General features: G+C 41.1%; 2 protein-coding genes and 1 non-coding gene across 5 annotated transcripts in view; 2 read left to right on the top strand and 1 right to left on the bottom strand.

Annotated features, from left to right (window-relative positions):
- Positions 1-14,833, bottom strand: part of ERICH5 (glutamate rich 5) — a 35,947-nt gene extending 21,114 nt beyond the window's left edge. For 2 of the 3 annotated variants that reach the window (XM_026495669.4, XM_057307771.1), the window contains exons 1-2: positions 13,809-14,833; positions 6,588-9,719 (exon numbers count right to left, since the gene is read on the bottom strand). In XM_026495669.4, coding sequence (XP_026351454.2) covers positions 6,588-6,645 — 58 coding nt within the window. In that variant the 5' untranslated portion in view covers positions 6,646-9,719; positions 13,809-14,833. The remainder of the gene's footprint in view (positions 1-6,587; positions 9,720-13,808) is intronic. The other variant, XM_057307770.1, reaches the window with a different exon arrangement.
- Positions 14,834-14,885: 52 nt separating this feature from the next.
- On the top strand, positions 14,886-18,110 carry RPL30 (ribosomal protein L30). Its single transcript, XM_026495670.3, has 5 exons — positions 14,886-14,956; positions 15,064-15,115; positions 15,379-15,524; positions 17,150-17,280; positions 18,011-18,110. The coding sequence occupies exons 2-5, from the start codon at positions 15,095-15,097 to the stop codon at positions 18,058-18,060; spliced, it is 348 nt and encodes a 115-aa protein (XP_026351455.1). The 5' UTR covers positions 14,886-14,956; positions 15,064-15,094; the 3' UTR covers positions 18,061-18,110.
- Positions 17,701-17,832, top strand: LOC113253108 (small nucleolar RNA SNORA72). The gene has a single exon (XR_003315245.1). It is a non-coding gene; the product is annotated as a small nucleolar RNA SNORA72 (small nucleolar RNA).
- Positions 18,111-18,470: the final 360 nt, after the last annotated feature.

Below are 18,470 nucleotides of genomic sequence, written 5' to 3'. Positions count from 1 at the left end.
GTTATTCCCTGGGTCCTGATTCCTACTCTCCCTCGGCTTTTCTGAATAGTACTCTCACCCCCTTAATCCCCATCTCTGTCAATCCAGCCATCCACCCATGCACCCGCTGAACAGATATGGCTTGTGTTCTTCCTACAGGTCAGGCCAGACAACGAGTTATGGCAGAAGTGGGACTGGACCGCAGATGGAACTGGGTTGTGAGAAGAGCAGGGGCTTCCGAGTCACATGTACTGGGCTGTAGCCCCATCACTTGCTAGCTCTGAGATCTCAGGCAAATTATTTCTCCTCACTAGGCTGCAGTTTCCTAGCTGTATTTGCTGATACTGATGCTTGCTTTAGAAGGCTCTTGTGGGGATTAAATGAGATCACAGTCTAAAGTACCTGGAACCGGGGTGCCTGGGTGGCTCAGTCGTTAAGCGTCTGCCTTTGGCCGAGGGTGTGATCCCATGGTCCTGGGATCCAGCCCTGCATCGGGCTCCCTGCTCTTCTGGGGCCTGCTTCTTCCTCTCCCACTCTCCCTGCTTGTGTTCCCTCTCTCACTGGCTGTCTCTCTCTGTGTCAAATAAATAAGTAAAATCTTTTAAAAAATAATAATAAAAAAATAAAGTACCTGGAACCAAGTGGGAGCTCCTACCTTCTCTCCTCTCTTATCCTCCAAGCCCATGCTTTGATGTGGCTGCACTAATCTCAAAAATCCTTCAATTCTATTTAAAAAAAAAAAAACTTACTGTATTGTTGATGAGAGAGTAAAGTGGTACAAGTTTTAAGGAAGGCATTTAGGCAGCTATCCATCAAAATCATATATGCACATACCCTTTGACCTAGTAATGCCACTTCTGGGAAATGGTTCTACAGTTACGCTTGCACACATCTAAAATGATGTATATATAAAGGAATTCACTGCAGCCTTGTTTGCAACAGGAAAAGATTGGAAACAAACCAAATGTCCATCAATAGGGGACTGGTTAAACAAATCAAACAATAGATTATTAAGCAAGGGTAAGAAAGGAGAAAAACATTCACTATATATCAATATAGAAAGATCTCCATCTTGTTAGGTGAAAAATAGTTGGTATAATATATTTTATAGGGACACCTGCATGGCTCAGTCGGTTAAGCAGCTGCCTTCGGCTCAGGTCACGATCCTAGGGTCCTGGGATCGAGTCCTGCATCGGGCTCCTTGCTCAGCGGAAAGCCTGCTTCTCCCTCTGCCTGCCACTCCCCCTTCTTGTGCTCTCTCTCACTCACTCTTTCTCTCTCTCTGGCAAGTAAATAAAATCTTTTAAAAATTACATTTTATAGTGAAGATGGAAGAGGGAAGCAATACTTGCAATGTATAAACAAATTCTGGAAGAATGTACAAAAAACCCCCTCACTTAATAAGAGTATTTACCCATGGGTATGATTGGAACTAAGCAGATGGGGGGAATAGGTCAGGAGGTATACCTTTCACAGCATGCATTTTTCAAATGTTTTTAAATTTTGAACCACGTATGTGGTTCTCATATTCCATTTTAATTAGCTGTATGTAGTAACCACCCTACCACAAAGACTTGCCAAGCATTCTGTGTGTGCCAGGCTCTAGAGGGGACACAAAGACATACAGGACTTGGTCCAGACTTCTCGCATTTTAAAGGAAGAAATCCCATGTATATATCTAATATCTCCATGCAAGGAAAGCCTATTAAAATGAGTTTTAATGTTAATGATGTTCATTCTTCAATTACAAAGAAAAAAATGTTTGTCTCCTTAGGACTGAAATGTCACTGTGTGAAAATATTTCATTGAAGGCTGAAGGTATCTCCACAGTACAAAGAACAATTCACATAACAGCATGAAATTCAAGCCTCATCCTATTGCCTAGGTAACATGGACTCCATGCAGCTAGTGAGAGTTCAGGGTAGAATAAACAAATGATTATAGCTATCAGTGGAAATGAATTTGTCAATAATTACCATCTATTTACTTTGTCCATGCTGATGCTTACGCTGTAAGAACTCAGGAAGAAGTCTGCCAGAAACAGATGGCATTTCTATTAGCAAAGAGCAGAGCAAGAATCATATATATACATAGGAAGCTGGTGGCACAAGGAGGAAGGTTCAGGTACAAAGACCTAGAGACCCGTGGGGTCCATTAAAGTCCATAAAATCAACAAAACCTTTGTGTTCAAATTCCATCAGATCCTCAGGGTGTTGAAAAGAACAGAAATTCTAAACAGAATATGGCTCCAATATTTAGAACTCGATTCCACAAATACAACAAAGTCCACTCAGTTTAATCGTCCTTTTGGAAAGAAAATCCTCTTTCCTCCCACATCTTAGGGCATTCAGTAAAAATCTATGTGTGACTACCATGTACCAGGCCCTGTTCTATACTTTGATAGCACTGGATAGTTATTTGACTATCCACCTGTGTCCTAGTCCCCCAGGCCTCTTTCCCTAGTCAGTCATCTTCGGAGGGGAGGGGAAGAAGCTCAGTGGGATTCAGTGTGATGGGTCAGAACAAACATAGCCACGTGATCACTAGAATGTATTTTCCTATTCAGCCTAACAGCTACCTAACCAAATAGCTGCTATCTGATTTAAATTTAAGCCCAGAAAATAAGTATCTTCATATTTTAATGGTACAGGATTTTAGAGTTGTAAGAGACCTCAGAGGTCATCTGGCCCAACCCATTATTTAATGATCATTTTGTTTGTAAGCTAATATTGCATCATGTATACCAGTTCTTAACCAGTTACAGAAAATCCAGGTAGGCAGAACTGTCAATGCAAATCCAGCCTACAGGCTAGTTCACGTATTTTAACACCAACCCATGCAGTTTTCAGGTTGATATTGTGAATTCAAAGAATGTCTGGTATGATATGAAGATTATCTGTATCTCTATGGGAGGGCATTGGACGTTTCTCTACATCTATGTACTCTGCTGAAAATATCCCTAGGGTTAAATAAATGTCTTCCAAATATTCCTAGTTTATATTTGGAAGTAAATATAAAGTTCATATTTTACTTATTTAGTGATACTTATTAAAATATGTATATTTTATATTAATATATAATAAGCTTATATATTACATATGTCACAACTGTATATTTATTACTATAGATCTTATTTAGGGATTATAACTAAACTATTATAATTATATTATTAAATTCATTAAATTATAATACTATATTATACTTTATTCAATTTCTTTTGTCATTTACATAGTGGATGACCACATCTCTAATGGAGATCCAAAGTGATTTGAAGCAAAAACAGATTTAAATCTAGTTGTCACAAGTTGGTTTAAGGAGAAATAGGTCAAGCTCTGGAATCCGAGAACCTGAATTCAAAGCCCAGCTCTGTCTCTGAAGAGTAAATAATTTGCCCAAGGTCACAGGGCTCCTTATCTGTGAAATGGAGATAATCATAGTACTTAGTCATAGTATTGTCATAAATATTAAATGAAGTAATTAATTCAACAACTATGTGCCAAATATTGTTAGGTACCAGGGGTACAGGGAGTAAAGGCACATACAGGACATTTAATAAACTTGGATTCTTTTTAATCTAAAAGCTCATACATACAGACTTGGGATTGTATATAGGATTTAAAGAAGTTTTGAGCTGCAGAAACAGGAATGAATTATTTATTGAGTCTCCAAGATCATGGAGTTGAAATGCTGATGAACATACAATAGTATCCAATTACAAGAGAGTATTGTGTGATCGGGGATCAGAAGCAAAATACACCTGTTGACTGATTCAATATGTGCATTGAGCAATTTATGCAGAGTATTAATTTTCTACACACTAAACCTGGTTGTCAGGCATTTTAACATTTCTTTCAGAACATCCAGGAAAACTTAGAACAATGAGGAAGGCATGAATAAAAAATGAAAGGGTGTGACTTATGTTGATGGTTATTAATACTGGTGATAAAATTTTTTTAAACAAGGTTATTCATTATTTTTTGAGAGGATTAAGAAGCCATTCCACCTATTAGATGCTTTTGCCCTTTCCTAAGAGTAACATTCCCCAGAGTCATGTTTTTATCAGTTAAAAAAATCTATAATGAGGGGTGTCTGGGTGGTTCAGTTGGTTGAGCTCCTGCCTCTTGATTTCAGCTCAGGTCATGACCTCAGGGTCCTCACATCGAGTCCTGCCTCCGCATTCAGGACGGAGTCTGCCATCCCTCTCTCTTTGCTCCTTCCCCCACTCACACACATGCCCCCCCCTCTCTCTCCAATAAATAAATTCTTTAAAAAATTTTAAAAATCTAGGGGTGCCTGGGTGGCGCAGTCGTTAAGCGTCTGCCTTCAGCTCAGGGCGTGATCCCAGAGTTCTGGGATGGAGCCCCACATCAGGCTTCTCCGCTAGGAGCCTGCTTCTTCCTCTCCCACTTCCCCTGCCTGTGTTCCCTCTCTCGCTGGCTGTCTCTCTCTCTGTCAAATAAATAAATAAAAATCTTTTTAAAAAATTTTTAAAAATCTATAGATGATTTAGTGCTCTGCTTTTTAAAAAAAGATTTATTTCCATATTTTTAAGATTTATTTATTTGCTTTTTACAGAGAGCGTGAGTGAGCAGGAGGAGGGGCAGAGGGAGAGAGAATCCTGAAGCAGACTCCCCACTGAGCTCAGAGGCCCACGCGGGTGTTCTCAGCACCCTGAGATCATGACCTGAGCAAAAATCAAGAGTCTGTGGCTCAATCAAATGAGCCACCCAGGCACCCCCATTTATTTGAGAGAGAGAGCGCGTGCATGTGCCCATGCGTGGGGGAAGGAGCAGAGGGTGAGCCTTTTCAATCACACTCCTGCTGAGTGTGGAGCCTGAGGCAGGGCTCAAGATGGGGCTCTATCTCCCAACCCATGAGATCAGGACCATGAGATCACCACCTGAGCCAAAACCAAGCGCCAGAGGCTTAACCCACTGAGCCATCCAAGTGCCTGTAGTGCTCTGCTTTTTAAATCAGTATGCTACTCCTGAAGTATCTGGGATCATGGAAAGGGAAAAGAGAAACCAAAATATGGTGTATCTTCCTGAAGCATCAGTTTTCCTCAGTTTTTCATACTGAAACCAACACGGATTTATCATGGAACAGAATGCAAAATCTACCTGATTTCATAAAATAAAATGAAACATTAAAGAAATTGTTCCTTGTACTAGCCTCTTTAAAAAATTTTTAAATTTATTATTATTATTATTATTATTATTATTATTATTGCATTGGCCTCTTGAGAGCATGTTTGGGGTACAGAGGCTTTCATTTCTTTAGGAGAAAGGTTAGCAAGTATTGTACATTAGGAATGGATTTTTCCATCACTTCACATGGTTGTCAGTGACAAAGGGTTTGGAATCAGTTTTATATATGGTTTTAATGACTGCCTATTTCCAAACTTTTTATTGCTTTCTGTTATCTACTGAAATTAGAAATAAATTTATCATACACCACAAAAATGAATGCAACACAACATACTTCTGACTAGGACATAGTGTCTGAAATTTGAAACAGCATTCATGAAAACCCTGTGCTTTCTACTACAAAATCAGAGGAAGATATTTCTGTTATTGGAATAACACAAGGTGCTAAAAGAAGATCTCTGAAAAGGAATTAACTGGAATATAAAATTTCCCCTAGGGTTAGCTTCCAATATCATTGCAAACTAACTTGAAGGAATTTGCTTAACCTTTGAAACTTTGTCAAAAATGTTAGCCATTCAAAATCTAAGAAGGGCACATAAAACCCAGTCATTCTCTGGTTCATTAATCTGTTTTTACTCTTTTCACAGCACTTCTCACTGTTAGAAACTTATCTTAATCATTTAACTTGTTTATTTCCTGTCTCTTGGGCCCCTAACCCCCAAAAGTAGGGTCACTTGTATCTCCAGCACCCAGCCAGGCACCTGGCTATCACATAATAGACGTTCAAAATACACTTGTTGAATTTCGGTGATGACCACTTTTTATCACCCGGATATTTGTCAAGAAATACTGAAGCCAAGGAAAGCGGATCTGATCTCTTCAACAGTGCAGGAACCTACCTGATGGAGTGAATGTCCACCTGTACTCTCCGCATCCTTTACCAGCTTTGATGCTGAAATGCGGACTAGAGGGCAAGGTCTCGATAGAAAAACGAGTATCACGTCTCTCCTTAAGACAGAAACTAATGGTTCCCAGTTCCCAGTGAATTTGCAGCTTTCTACAATCTGAAAGTTCGTACTTTAGGAGATGAAAGAGCACGTCGTGTAAGGGCAGGAAAATATTCATCCGTTTAAGGGCATCCGCGGCCAACCGCGGTAGGGATTTAACACCACCTCCCCGATCACCAGGCGGTTAGGGTAACCCGGGGCCGAGCCCTTGACCTCCCGCATTGGGCAGCGTGCGCGGCTGGGCGCAGAGGGACCTCCACACCGCGGGTCCAGCAGCCGCGCTCCGGTTTTCCAGAGGGAGTCGCGCAGCGTTCAGGGTGCACTCCCGTCCTCAGCGAGCAGCCCGCCCCCTGCCGGGCGGGGCGGACCCCAGTCGCACCTTTCGGACCCCCGGGGCGCAAGCCGACCCGAATCCCGAGGCCCGGGCGGGGGTGGGGCTGGGTCCCCTGCTCACCGCTGCGGAGCCTGCTGCCGTCGCCGGCCTTGTTGAGGGCGCTGCTGGAGCAGCCCATAGCGGGCAGAAGGGCGGCCTTGTGAAACAGCGCAGCCACCTGTCGGAACCCGGCTCCGATCCCGCGCAAACTGCCCCGGCGGCGGGGCTGCTCCTCCAACTCTGCCCGCTCGGACCGGTGGGTGCGGAGCGCAAGCGCACAGCGGAGCGCGGGGGTGCCGGTGCACACACCTGGGGAGGCAAGGTTGCGGCGCAGAGGTGGAAGGGGCCAGCGGGCCAGGGAGGGGAGAGCTAGGAAGCAGGAGAGGACAGGGACAGGAAGCCAGGTGAGCAGAAGGTGGGGAGTGCAGTCAAGGAGGAGAGGGAAAAGACCTCAGAAGCAGGGAAACGAACGATATCCCAGAGAGGGCGAAGGGCTGGGAGGGCCCATCTGAATCATCACTAAATAGCTGGGGAGGGGAGGAGGCAACTGTGGCCAGTGGCTATTGATTGGTAGACTAGCTTTGGATGGCAGTCTTATTCTTACATAACGTCAGTACTGTTACCACGAGGAAGTTTGCTGTTAGACTATTTAATCCACCCCGTATTCAATTTTGGCCCATTGTCCCATCCAGGACCACACATTACGTTTAATTGTTGTGCCTCTCTGTAGTTTGCTTTAATCTGAAGTAGTTCCCTCAGTCTTTGTCTTTCATGACCTTGACCTTTTTTAAGAGAATAGGCCATTTATTTTGTAGAATATTTCTCAATTTGGGTTTGTCCAGTGTTTCCTTATGATTGTTTTCAGGCAATGCAGTTTTGGCTGGAATACACGATGTTATGTTGTTCGAATTCCTATCGAGAGCACAGCATGTCAGTTTGCTCTATTATTGGTCATGTTAACTTTGACCAATAAGTTAAAGTGGTGCCTGCCAAGTCTGCCACCAAAAAAGTTACTATTTTACTCCTGGTAATTTAGGGGGAGAGACTTTAAGGCTAATATCCTATATCTCATCAAATTTTTTATCTGCTACTGTTAGCATACATTAATATTATTGCTGGAATCAATTATTACTACGATGGTTATCAAATGGTGGTTTTCTAATTACACTATTCCTTCTACATTTATTAGTTGGCATCTACAGTAAGGGTGCACTTTGCCTTTTCCTCCATTTATTATTCATTTATTTATAGCAGTAAATACTCATGAATTCTTACATTATTCAATGGGTCATGTTACCACTTGTGTTAGTTTTTTAGAGCTGGGATAACAAAGTACCAGATTGGTTGACTTAAACAACACAAACTTATTTCCTCGTTGTTCTGAGACTAGAAGTCAGAGAACAAGGTGTCAGTAGGGTTGGTTTCTTTTGAAGGCCCTTCCTTGGTTGGGATGGCAGTGTTCACCATGTATCTGCACATGGTCTTCCCACAATAAGTATCTATGTCCTAATCTCTTCTTACAAGGATGCCAGTCATATTGGATTAGGGTCACGCATATAACCTCATTTTATCTTAATTACCTCTTTAAAGGCCCTGTCTCCAAAACAGCCATATTAAAAACCACAGGGGTTTAGGACTTCAACATATGAATGAGGGGGGCACAATTCAGATCATAGCATCATCATTATTAATTTGGATGTTCAAATTGCCTAAAATTTGACATATTTCCCTATATGGGTCATAGGGGTACACAGCTATGGTCTTTACGGTGTGTTTAGAGGTCTCCCTCCCTCCCTTCCTTCTCTACCTCTCTTCTCCTCCCCTTCCTTACCCCTTCTCTTCTGTTTCTCCCCTCTTCCTCTCCCTCCTGCAGTGTAGGCCTGACAAAACCTGGGCTGCCCAGCAATCAACTCATAAATCCCTTCGAATGAGGAGGAGACTGGGTATCTTTGAGGAAGTACACTTTATAACATTACAAATACATACTATAACTCTCCTCCTAACCTTCTATCCAGGGTTACTGTGCCCCAGGGAAAAAGACAAGTACTTTGAAAGTGGCTAAGGATTTGGCTGGATTCCAAGTCTCTGAGCAAAATTACTGATTAGTGCAGGGAAGTTTAGGGGGAGAGGTACGTGGATGGACCTTTCAGTATAGGCCAAAATTTGGGGAATATTTATGTCTTATATAAATGCTATCAAAAGGCCTTCATAAGTTGGGCTGCCATAACAAAATGCCATTAACTGGGTGGCTTAAATAACATATTTATTTCTCATAGTTCTGGAGCCTGGGAAGGCTAAGATCAAGGTACTGGCCAATTTGGTTTCTAGTGAGAACTCTTTCTGGCTTGCAGATGGCAGCCTTTTCATTGTGTCCTCATATGGGGACATCATATGGGGGGAGGGGACTTCCTCTTTTTTTTTTTTTAAAGATTCATTTATTTATTTTAGAGAGACAGAGGGCAAAAGAGAGTGAGTGGGGGGAGGGGCAGAGAGAAAATCTTCAAGCAGACTCTATCTGCTGAGTGTGGGCTCAATGCAGGGCTTGAACCCATGACCTATGAGAGAGATCATGATCTGAGTTGAAACCAAGAGTCAGACTCTCAACCAACTGAGCCATCCAGCCACCCCTGGGGCTTCCTCTTCTTACAAGGCCACAGTCTTAACAGATTAGGGCCTCATCCTTATGACCTCACTTAACCTTAACTACCTCCTATACCCTACCTCCCCACTGAGTCACACTGGGGGTAAGGCTTCAACATAGGAATGGGGAAGGGAGGGGACACAAGTCAGTCCAGGGCAGGCTCCCACTTCAGAAGACTTTTTTTTTTTTTTTAAGTTAAAGTCACATTTAATTTTACTTAGCTAATGAAAGTTTTTCAAAACTCTATTCTTCCTCAAAAGAGATGCACTAACTCACAGATTAGTTAAATATAAACACTAACTTGAAATTCTCTGAATCCTAATGCTTTCATGCGAAACCAGGGCTTACCCAGTTAAGTACCCACTTTTCTCCAACAACTATTTTTTAGGAGTTCATGGGGATCTTACTTTTCCTTGGAGATAATCTGTCAGCCAAGCCATGGTCTCTTCCATTTTCTTCAGAGGAAGCATTTTATAATCAGGTGATCAATAATAATCCAGTATCCTGTGGATGTTAGTCTTCTTCACGGGCCACCTCAATGCTTGCTCGATGGGCTCAGGAATAGAATGGCTCTAAGAACAGAGAAAGAAGCCACACATGAGCTTAACTGCATGTTCCTCCACTTAACATGGTTTACCTGGCTGAGTGCCCAGTTTGCCAGTAGTGCTAAGAGTCACCAACTATAAGCCTCCGAAATGGAACCTATACCTTGAGGGGCCCTATCAGCCACTTCACTAACGAGTGATTAGGACCTCTTTGCAAACAGTTGAAAGAGTGATTGAACTTCTTTGGTATTTTTTCTTTAATAGACGTTGGATTAGATTTGCTTTTCCTGCACATCATGATAGTATCATCAAGACATTTCACACCAAGACACTACATTCAGTATCGTATCTTATCAAATAACTCACTTTACTATGAGACAAGTAAGGTAATAGGTTAATTTCTATGATTTGCTGGTCTTTTCATCTACCTCCACATCCAGAAGAAGCTAAACCTGTAGGATGATGGAGGGGCGCATTAAACACTCAGTTATGGCACCAGCCAAGAGAAAACATCTTTGAAGGTTGGGGTGCTGCCCTATGGTTTGCAGAGTATATTTGGAACCAGTGACTAAGAAATGGGACTGCTTCTCCCACGACCAGTATACACAAATCTGGGTCTTGCTCTACAGGCTTCTCGTTCGTTTGGTGAACTACAATACAATTTTCGTTTTATGGTTAACTGAGCTGGTTTGTTTCTGTTGCTTACAACTTAATTATCTAGACTGATATACAAACTTACCCTACCTCCCCTCTCCCTGACCACTCTCCTTCTTAGCAATTACCTGTCCCGTCTTATTCCTTCAGTCTTATCTTGATAATACCTGAATATAACTTATACTGTGATTTTAAATGCTGATAGTACCTTGATGTATAGTATCTTGAAGGCATAGTTCATGAGTCTTCTCACCTCCAAGGACTCCTTTTATCATTTTTCTTCAACATACCCATGTTTTGATGTTGTCCCAAATTTATTATTTCTCCATTAACTAATCAGTGACATTTTCTGATCACCATGACATACAGTATCACAGTATTAAGTTAATTAAGTTCTAGTTAAAAGCAAAAGATTGGTGTTTTAGCCTGCGTATCACACCTTTATTAAGGATAAAAGTATATGTACATGGCAAGCTTTTCAAATTATTGAAAATAATATGTAAAATGTCATATTATAGACACTTAGAAACATGGAACCCCATTTATACTAAAATTTCAAAAACTGACTCTAAGAAATATAAAATAACTCAAAGACAAACATTTATAGACATCACTCTACATTCCAAGTGTCACTCCTTCACAGTAAAATAGTGAATGAAGTACTTTGGGTTCTTTGTATCCAAGAGTATAAAAAATATATTCTCCTTGGAGGGAAAAATGGTTTAAAAAAAAGAGAGAGAGAAAGCATTGCTCTGTCCTACTTTTAATCCAGTGCAGTCAGGAGCATTCCCAGTCTGAACAAAGAGGGGCATAGAAGAAATATTTTGGATTCCTTATTATTGTCCTCTTAACGGTTCCAAATTCTTGTATCGGTTTATGTGTGTTTAGTTAGTTGAAAGGTGACCAACATTCATTAAGTTTACAGGATATTTGCACTTAGATTCACCATCCCTTCCTCTCTTCACCAGATTTCTAAGCATGTTTAATATCCGGGTGACTTAAGAATGTAAAGGTTGAGTTAAATAGAGTTCCAAATTACAGTTGACCCTTGAACAACAATGATTTGAACTGGGAGGGTCCACTTATCACAGATTTTTTTCCGGTGCAGTACAGTACTGTAATGTACTTTCTCTTATCATTTTCTTAGTAACATTTTCTTTTTTCTTGTTGGCTTTATCAAAAAAAATAGAGTATATGATACATAGAGTATAAAAAATGTGTTAATCAACTGCTTATGTTATTGATAAGGATTTTCTGGTCAGCAGTAAGCTATTAGTAGTTAAGTCTTTGAGGAGTCAAAAGTTATACATGGATTTTCGAAATGTGGTGGGGGAGGGGGTCAGTGCCTCTAGCCTCTGAGTTGTTCAAGGGTCAACTGCACTAATGGGCCACTTCCTAATCTGGACATTTAATAACTAATAGCTGATGATAATGACTGTGATAGTTTTAACTTCTTAACAATAAGGGGATGGGCCAGTGTACCGAACCAATGAATATCAGATGAACTTGTTAGCATTTGCTCTAACAGCGAATGCAGCCTGTCACTTTTAATTCCCATAGCAAGTATAAACCAAAAGCACAATGAATACAGGTGCCTGCAGTTCTCAGAAACTTGGAGCCGCGAGTTTGGTCACTGAAAACCAAAGCCTTGTGTTAAGTCTGTTCTATCACATTTACCTGTTGGAAAATCACTCTGACATGCTACCAACTGATATCCAGAAAAAACAAAATAATATCTAAATGCCAAAATCCCTTCCTAAAGCATATACATTTCCCAACTTCTTAGTATGAAGATTTCCAAACTCAAAAAGTTGAATAGTACAACCACCACCTATATACCCTTCACTTTAAATTCAACATTTGTTAACACTTTGCTGCATTTGCTCTGTTTACCTTCATTTATTTTAGATTTTATTTACATTTATTTTAGCGATTCAAAAATAAGTTGCAGATAAATCATGATACTTCATCCATATATTTTTCAACATACATCTCTTTGAAATAAGGACATTACTTAAAGCAGTTATTTTTTTTAAAGATTTTTTATTTATTTATCTGACAGAGAACAGAGAGAGAGACAGCCAGCGAGAGAGGGAACACAAGCAGGGGGAGTGGGAGAGGAAGAAGCAGGCTCATAGCAGAGGAGCCCGATGTGGGGCTCGATCCCAGAACGCCGGGATCACGCCCTGAGCTGAAGGCAGACGCTTAACAACTGAGCCACCCAGGCGCCCCAAAGCAGTTATTTTTAATAATAGTAAGAGTAATCTTTTAACACAGGGGTCAGCAAACTATGGCCTGCAGGCCAAATCTGGCCAGCCCCTTTATTCTGTAAACGTTTTATTGGAACACAGCCTTTATATGTTGCCTGTGGCTGCTTTTGCGCTATGGCAGAGCTGAGTCGTTGCCACAGAGAACATATGGCCCCAAAGCCTAAAGTATTATTCTTTGGCTCTATAGGAAAAGTTTGCTAATTCCTGCTCTAATAAATACAAGTTTGGAAAATTTTATAAAATCTTCTTGAGTCAAAAGATATGACTGTGATGGTAAGTGTTTCTTTCCCTGGTATATAGGTTTTGTAATATTGTGAAAGACTTTAGGTGTGGGCAGGTGGCTGTGGTAGGAAGGCTGAGGAGATGGGAGTTGGATTGATGAAGAGAACTAATATTCACTGCACATTTATTCTGTACAAGGCCCTATGCTAGGTACTTTATACATCATTATATTTACTGGGATCCTCACAACAATACTATGAGGTAGAATTATTCCAGTTTTCTGATGAAGAAACCGAGGCTTAGGGAGTTTAGACAACTTGTCCCAAGTCATGCAGATATTAAATAGAAAAATCAAGAACCTAAGTCTGTCTCCAAAGAGATACAGCAAAATCAGTTAAGATTCCCTAGGAAGAATTCTCAAACATTTTGTGGTCCATGTTTCACACATAAAATAAGTGCTTTGGACTTCTCTGGCTTCCAGTACAAAACCATAGTAAAATTGCTGGGATCTTTAAAGTATAGCAAGGACATATATATTAAGGACCAGAAACTTGTTATCGTATAACAAAAAGCACCCAGGAAAGTCTTATCAAGTACTTTAATCATTTAATCTCTAAAATGGGGGTAATATCTATCCTGATTACTTTGAAATTAAAAAGCTTTGAAAATATAGGGCTTGATATAAAAGCATAAGGCTTCATTATTTAGTTTTTGTCTTTACCCAAACAGGCATGCCTCAAACCCAGCTTGGCTATCTCATTCCTGTTTGTGTTTTTTTAAAAGTTACCCCCAGCATGGGGCTCAAACCCATGACCCCAAGATCAAGAGTTGCATGCTGCACCAACTGCGCCAGCCAGGTGCCCCTCATTCTTTAGTTCTTTACTTCTCCAATTCTAGTATTTATAAGAATCCCCAAAGCTTCATATTAAACTCAGATTCCTAGGCCCCACCAGAGGTTTCTTCTACATACCTGGGTGGGGTCCAAGAGTCATAATTCAAGATGATTCTGAATCAGGTGATCTGGGAGCCATACTTTCAGAAATACTGCTTTCAGATATAACTGGTGTTTCACAAGACCTATTTAAAATCACCACTTTGTTATTAAAAAGGAACTTTACATAGTAATGCATGCTGTAAAATAATTCAAGTAGTACTGAAATATGTAAGGTAAAAAATGTCCTCTCCTCATCACCCACTCTCCTCATACCTTATTCAGTGTTAAGTTTTGATGATTAACTTTCCAGACTTTAATTTTTTACAAACACATATATTAAAAATGATGAACATTTGATGTTGATTCTAATTTCTTTTGCTATTAAAAATAATGCTGACATAAATATCCTTGTTCACATGACTTTGAGAAACTGTGACTGTTTCTGTAGGATATATTCCTAAAAGTTGACACACGATGACGGCTTACCCACCGTTCCGATTTTACACTTTTTGGGTACTAGTGGCAGACGCTATGCTTGCTATTTTGGAAGATCCGTCACTGGACATTTATATCAAGGTCCAATGTTCACAACAAAAATATTTGTAAATTAGATCTGTTTATTACTCTCTGTGAAAATTCGGCTTACAAGGTTGCGCTAACACCGCCACTAAAGAGGTGAGTTTGGGGAAGTCAGCGCCGGGCTCCACCGTTCTCCGAGAGGCCGGCAACTTGGGCGAGGGCAGGGGAGCGGGCACAGCTGCTTCGGCCACATGAAACTGACGCGGGAGGGTAGACCCAGGGGCTGAGGCGCACCGGAGTCCTCCCCAAGAGCCGCGGCTTCGGTATAGATGAACTCAGCGGCACTAAGACCATGGTCCCTCCCGCCTCACTCTCAGTCGGCTTTCCAACTCCCGCCCGGTTCGGCGTTCCCCGGTTCCTCAGTCCGCAGCTCGGAGCAACAGACTAACACAACTTTAAGGCTCGCAACAAGAGTAAGCGTACAGGTCTATCGCCATTCTAACCAGCCGTACCCACAACAGCCATCCGCGGCCCTCCTCTTCTTGCCCCGCCCCTTCCGCTTGCGGCTTACTTCCGGTTCCGACGTGTCGGCTTTGCACTGAAGAGCTTTGCATTGTGGGAACTCTTTCCTTTCCCTCTCCCGTCCATTTTGGCGGCTGCTCTTGGTGAGTGGGCTCCGCGGGGCCGAGGTTTAGGCAACGTGGGGATCACAGCGAGTTGCCGTTTGGAGCTGCGATCCTAAACTTCCTGTCCTGTCCTCTGTATGTTCTAGGTTGGGGCCGTCCCGCATCTAAGGCAGGAAGATGGTGGCCGCAAAGAAAACGGTGAGTGAAATGCGCCAGGGCCGGAAGCCGATTCACGTGGAGGCCTGAGTCTCGGCCCCGGCGGGCAGATCTGAGCACAGTGGGAAGACAGCATGCCCACTGGCATGGAGGGGCCCGAGAGGAAACCGAGTGGTCCTCTCAGTGACTTATGACTCTAGACTTAGGAGTTTCATTAAAGGGCTCGGCTTCCAGAAAGCTGGGTGCTCTTTTGAGATGGTTAAAAAACAAGGCCTTAAGATCCGTGTTAAATGTTTGCTTTGTAGAAAAAGTCGCTGGAGTCGATCAACTCTAGGCTCCAGCTCGTTATGAAAAGTGGGAAGTACGTGCTGGGGTACAAGCAGACTCTGAAAATGATCAGACATGGCAAAGCGAAACTGGTCATCCTCGCCAACAACTGCCCAGCCTTGAGGTAATTGAAGGAACCTTGAGGGTGTGTGTCGCCCACTGTATGTTGATCGTATGAATACCCAGGATTGTAAACTTGGCCAATCTGAATGGTACGAACTTGGTTTTATGTAAAATTTGTTTTACAAGCGAGCACTTGCAGAAGAATTTAGGGTTTCTTTCGTGGTGTTTGGGGCTGATGCCCCCCGCACCCCCCTCCATCGTGTTCTCTCATTGTTTAAGCTTATCTTTGGGAAGAATGTGTGGCAGAGGGGTAGAAACCACAGAACGTCAAAGTTTGAGGAAAGCACACATATTTGTTTTTCCATGTGTTTTGTATCCTGCCTTTTTGGTCATTTCTTTAAAAATTCTTCCATTTTTCGAACTCGTTATAGTGTGGAAAAGCTAAGATAAGAAAACTTCAGACTGGCTGTGAAGCTGCAGGTTCCTAGTTCCCCAAGTTTTTGCTTGACTTCGCTGTTTTGAAATTGAACTTAGTATGGAAAATACGTTAAATTTGGACTGTGCAGAATATAAGCCATGTGATCAGTCCCCTATACAGCACATTGATTTTTCTGTGGTAATGCATAATCTGCTTACAGGATTTTATATAGGGTGTGTGTGTGTACATAATTGACTTTCCTGGAGTGCTCCGTCCTCCATCCCATCCCATGGTTTGGTCTTTAAGCTTACCTTCTGTGGCAGTGCTTCTCAAACATGAATGTACGCAGTTACTGGTAATCTTGTTAAATGTGGGTTCTGATTTCATGGGTTTGGGATGGGACCTGACATGCCTTTTTTTTTTTTTTTTTAAGATTTATTTATTTATTTATTTGAAAAAAGAGAGAGAGAGAGAGAGGCAACAAGAGAGGGAACACAAGCAGCGGGAGTGGGAGAGGGAGAAGAAGCAAGCTTTCTGCTGAGTAGGGAGCCTGATGCGGGGCCCTATCCCAGAACGCTGGGATCACAACCTGAGCCAAAGGCGGACGCCTAACGACTGAGCCTCCCAGGCGCCCCCTGACATGCATTTTTAACAAGGCCTTATACTTTTGGTGGTCTGTGGATCCATTCTTTGAGTAGTGACATGTTCTGTTAGGACTCTCTTCAGATTTGTAGACCCGTTAATGTCCACCTACTCAGTTGGCACAGAAATGTTAGCTTTGTGTAAGTTATATCACTCCCCATCTGTAGTTCAGAGCACCAGAGAGTAATAGAAATAGCTTATCTTTTAGAGATAACATGGGTTTGGATTCTGGAACCTCCACTTACTATTCTGCCTGAATGTATTCATTAGTTTCCAAAAAATGGAGTGCATACTCCTTAAGAGGTTGTTGTGGAATTCTATAAAGTGTGTGGTGACTACTAATTGGTAAGTAAATACTTATTTTACATCCTACTTTCTTCCGTGAGTATGGTTACAGTCTTAAACATAGATATTCAGAAGATACTTACTGATGTCCCGTTTCTTATAAGGGATCAAAGGAAACGATGGTTTGTATTCGCTAATGGATATGGTACTTTTTAAAAGAGTAACAAATGGTTTAGTTACTGTTGGAAAGCCTTACCAACATTACAACTAATGACGAAAGTAATAACATTATATCTGTCATTCACTTGTTTTGGTATTTATTTGTCTTTTGGTTTCTAAAGGAAATCTGAAATAGAATACTACGCCATGTTGGCCAAAACTGGTGTCCATCACTACAGTGGCAATAATATTGAATTGGGCACAGCATGTGGGAAATACTACAGAGTATGCACACTGGCTATCATTGATCCAGGTATGTTTTTTAACTCACAGAATAATTTTTTCCTTTATAATGTAATTACAGGTGTTCTTTGCTATACCAACGTCTTTGGTTCCTAGATTCAGATATTGAGAATTTGGATACTGCAAGGGATATTGTGTAGTTTTATTTCATAGAGAATTGATAATGAATCTCAGTACATTGTAATAGATCTTGTTGTAAATGAAATTTTTTTACTTTGAAACGAATTTTATTTGAAGCACTTAAATAATTTAGGACCTTGGTAAAGGTGAAATTATAAAGGGGGAGAGTAATCAAGTGAAATAGTAGAAGAAAGGAATCCTTATTGGCTGCCTAAGAACAGATAGGTAAAATTAAGTTGAGAAAAACAAGTGCCTACAAATACAGTTCATGTTCTATTTTGAACTTAATGAGTTTTTAATTCATAAAATACTGCGAATATTCTCGCTGTTCTGATTTTGTAATAATCAGGGCAGGCTAAACATTCGCTATATTAAGACCACGCATGTGTCCCCAGACCTAGTTCTTTCCCTAGGTCTGGTTTTATCAATGCTGGTGATAAACTAAGCCTGATTTATATGATGTATTTCATATGGGAAATGCCTGTGACTCTTGGTATCTGATCATCCTTGAGAAATGACAGCAAAGCTAGTGTCGCAACTTTTGAAGATAACCATCGCTAACTTGATGATCACCAGTTACGATTAAATGAATTGTAAAACTATTGTGTTTTATTTTCTAGGTGATTCTGATATCATCAGAAGCATGCCAGAACAGACTGGTGAAAAGTAAATCACACAAAATTTTTCTTTAATAAAACTGGCCGCAGCTTGTTTTAAAAACACTGTATTCATTGCAGTTTTTTTTCTTTATATCTTTTTGTTTCCGTACACCTTCCTGAAGATAGGATTTGAGAGGACGAGGCAGTTAGATGTGGTGGCAAGACTTTTGGGTTAAGAGCTATATGTCCCGGTTTGTTTTCCTTTTTGTAAAGGGAGTGCAGAGTTCCTTTCCTCCACTAGATTTTAAAAGATTCCAATCTTTTTAAAATTGTTGATAGTGTTGGCATTTTATATGTGTGTTCGAAAGGCAGCAGAGGTAACTACCCAGAATTTAACCAGAGTTGCAGTTTGCGATCCAGCTTAAGTCTACAAATCTGAATAGCAGAGAGGGTTAAATGAAAAACGTACTCCCCTCCCAAA

The sequence above is a fragment of the Ursus arctos genome, unplaced genomic scaffold, assembly GCF_023065955.2.
Source record: "Ursus arctos isolate Adak ecotype North America unplaced genomic scaffold, UrsArc2.0 scaffold_6, whole genome shotgun sequence".
Taxonomy (NCBI): domain Eukaryota; kingdom Metazoa; phylum Chordata; class Mammalia; order Carnivora; family Ursidae; genus Ursus; species Ursus arctos.
The sequence above is the reverse complement of the archived record's forward strand: the minus strand, read 5'-3'. Positions and strand labels throughout refer to the sequence as shown.

What these genes read in the sequence shown, in the direction of transcription:
- RPL30 (XM_026495670.3), top strand. Translation starts at nt 15,095, where the DNA reads ATGGTGGCCGCAAAGAAAACG. An exon ending in TGGTGGCCGCAAAGAAAACG is followed by an intron (nt 15,116 to 15,378) that starts GTGAGTGAAATG and finishes TTTGCTTTGTAG; the next exon opens with AAAAAGTCGCTGGAGTCGAT. An exon ending in AACAACTGCCCAGCCTTGAG is followed by an intron (nt 15,525 to 17,149) that starts GTAATTGAAGGA and finishes TGGTTTCTAAAG; the next exon opens with GAAATCTGAAATAGAATACT.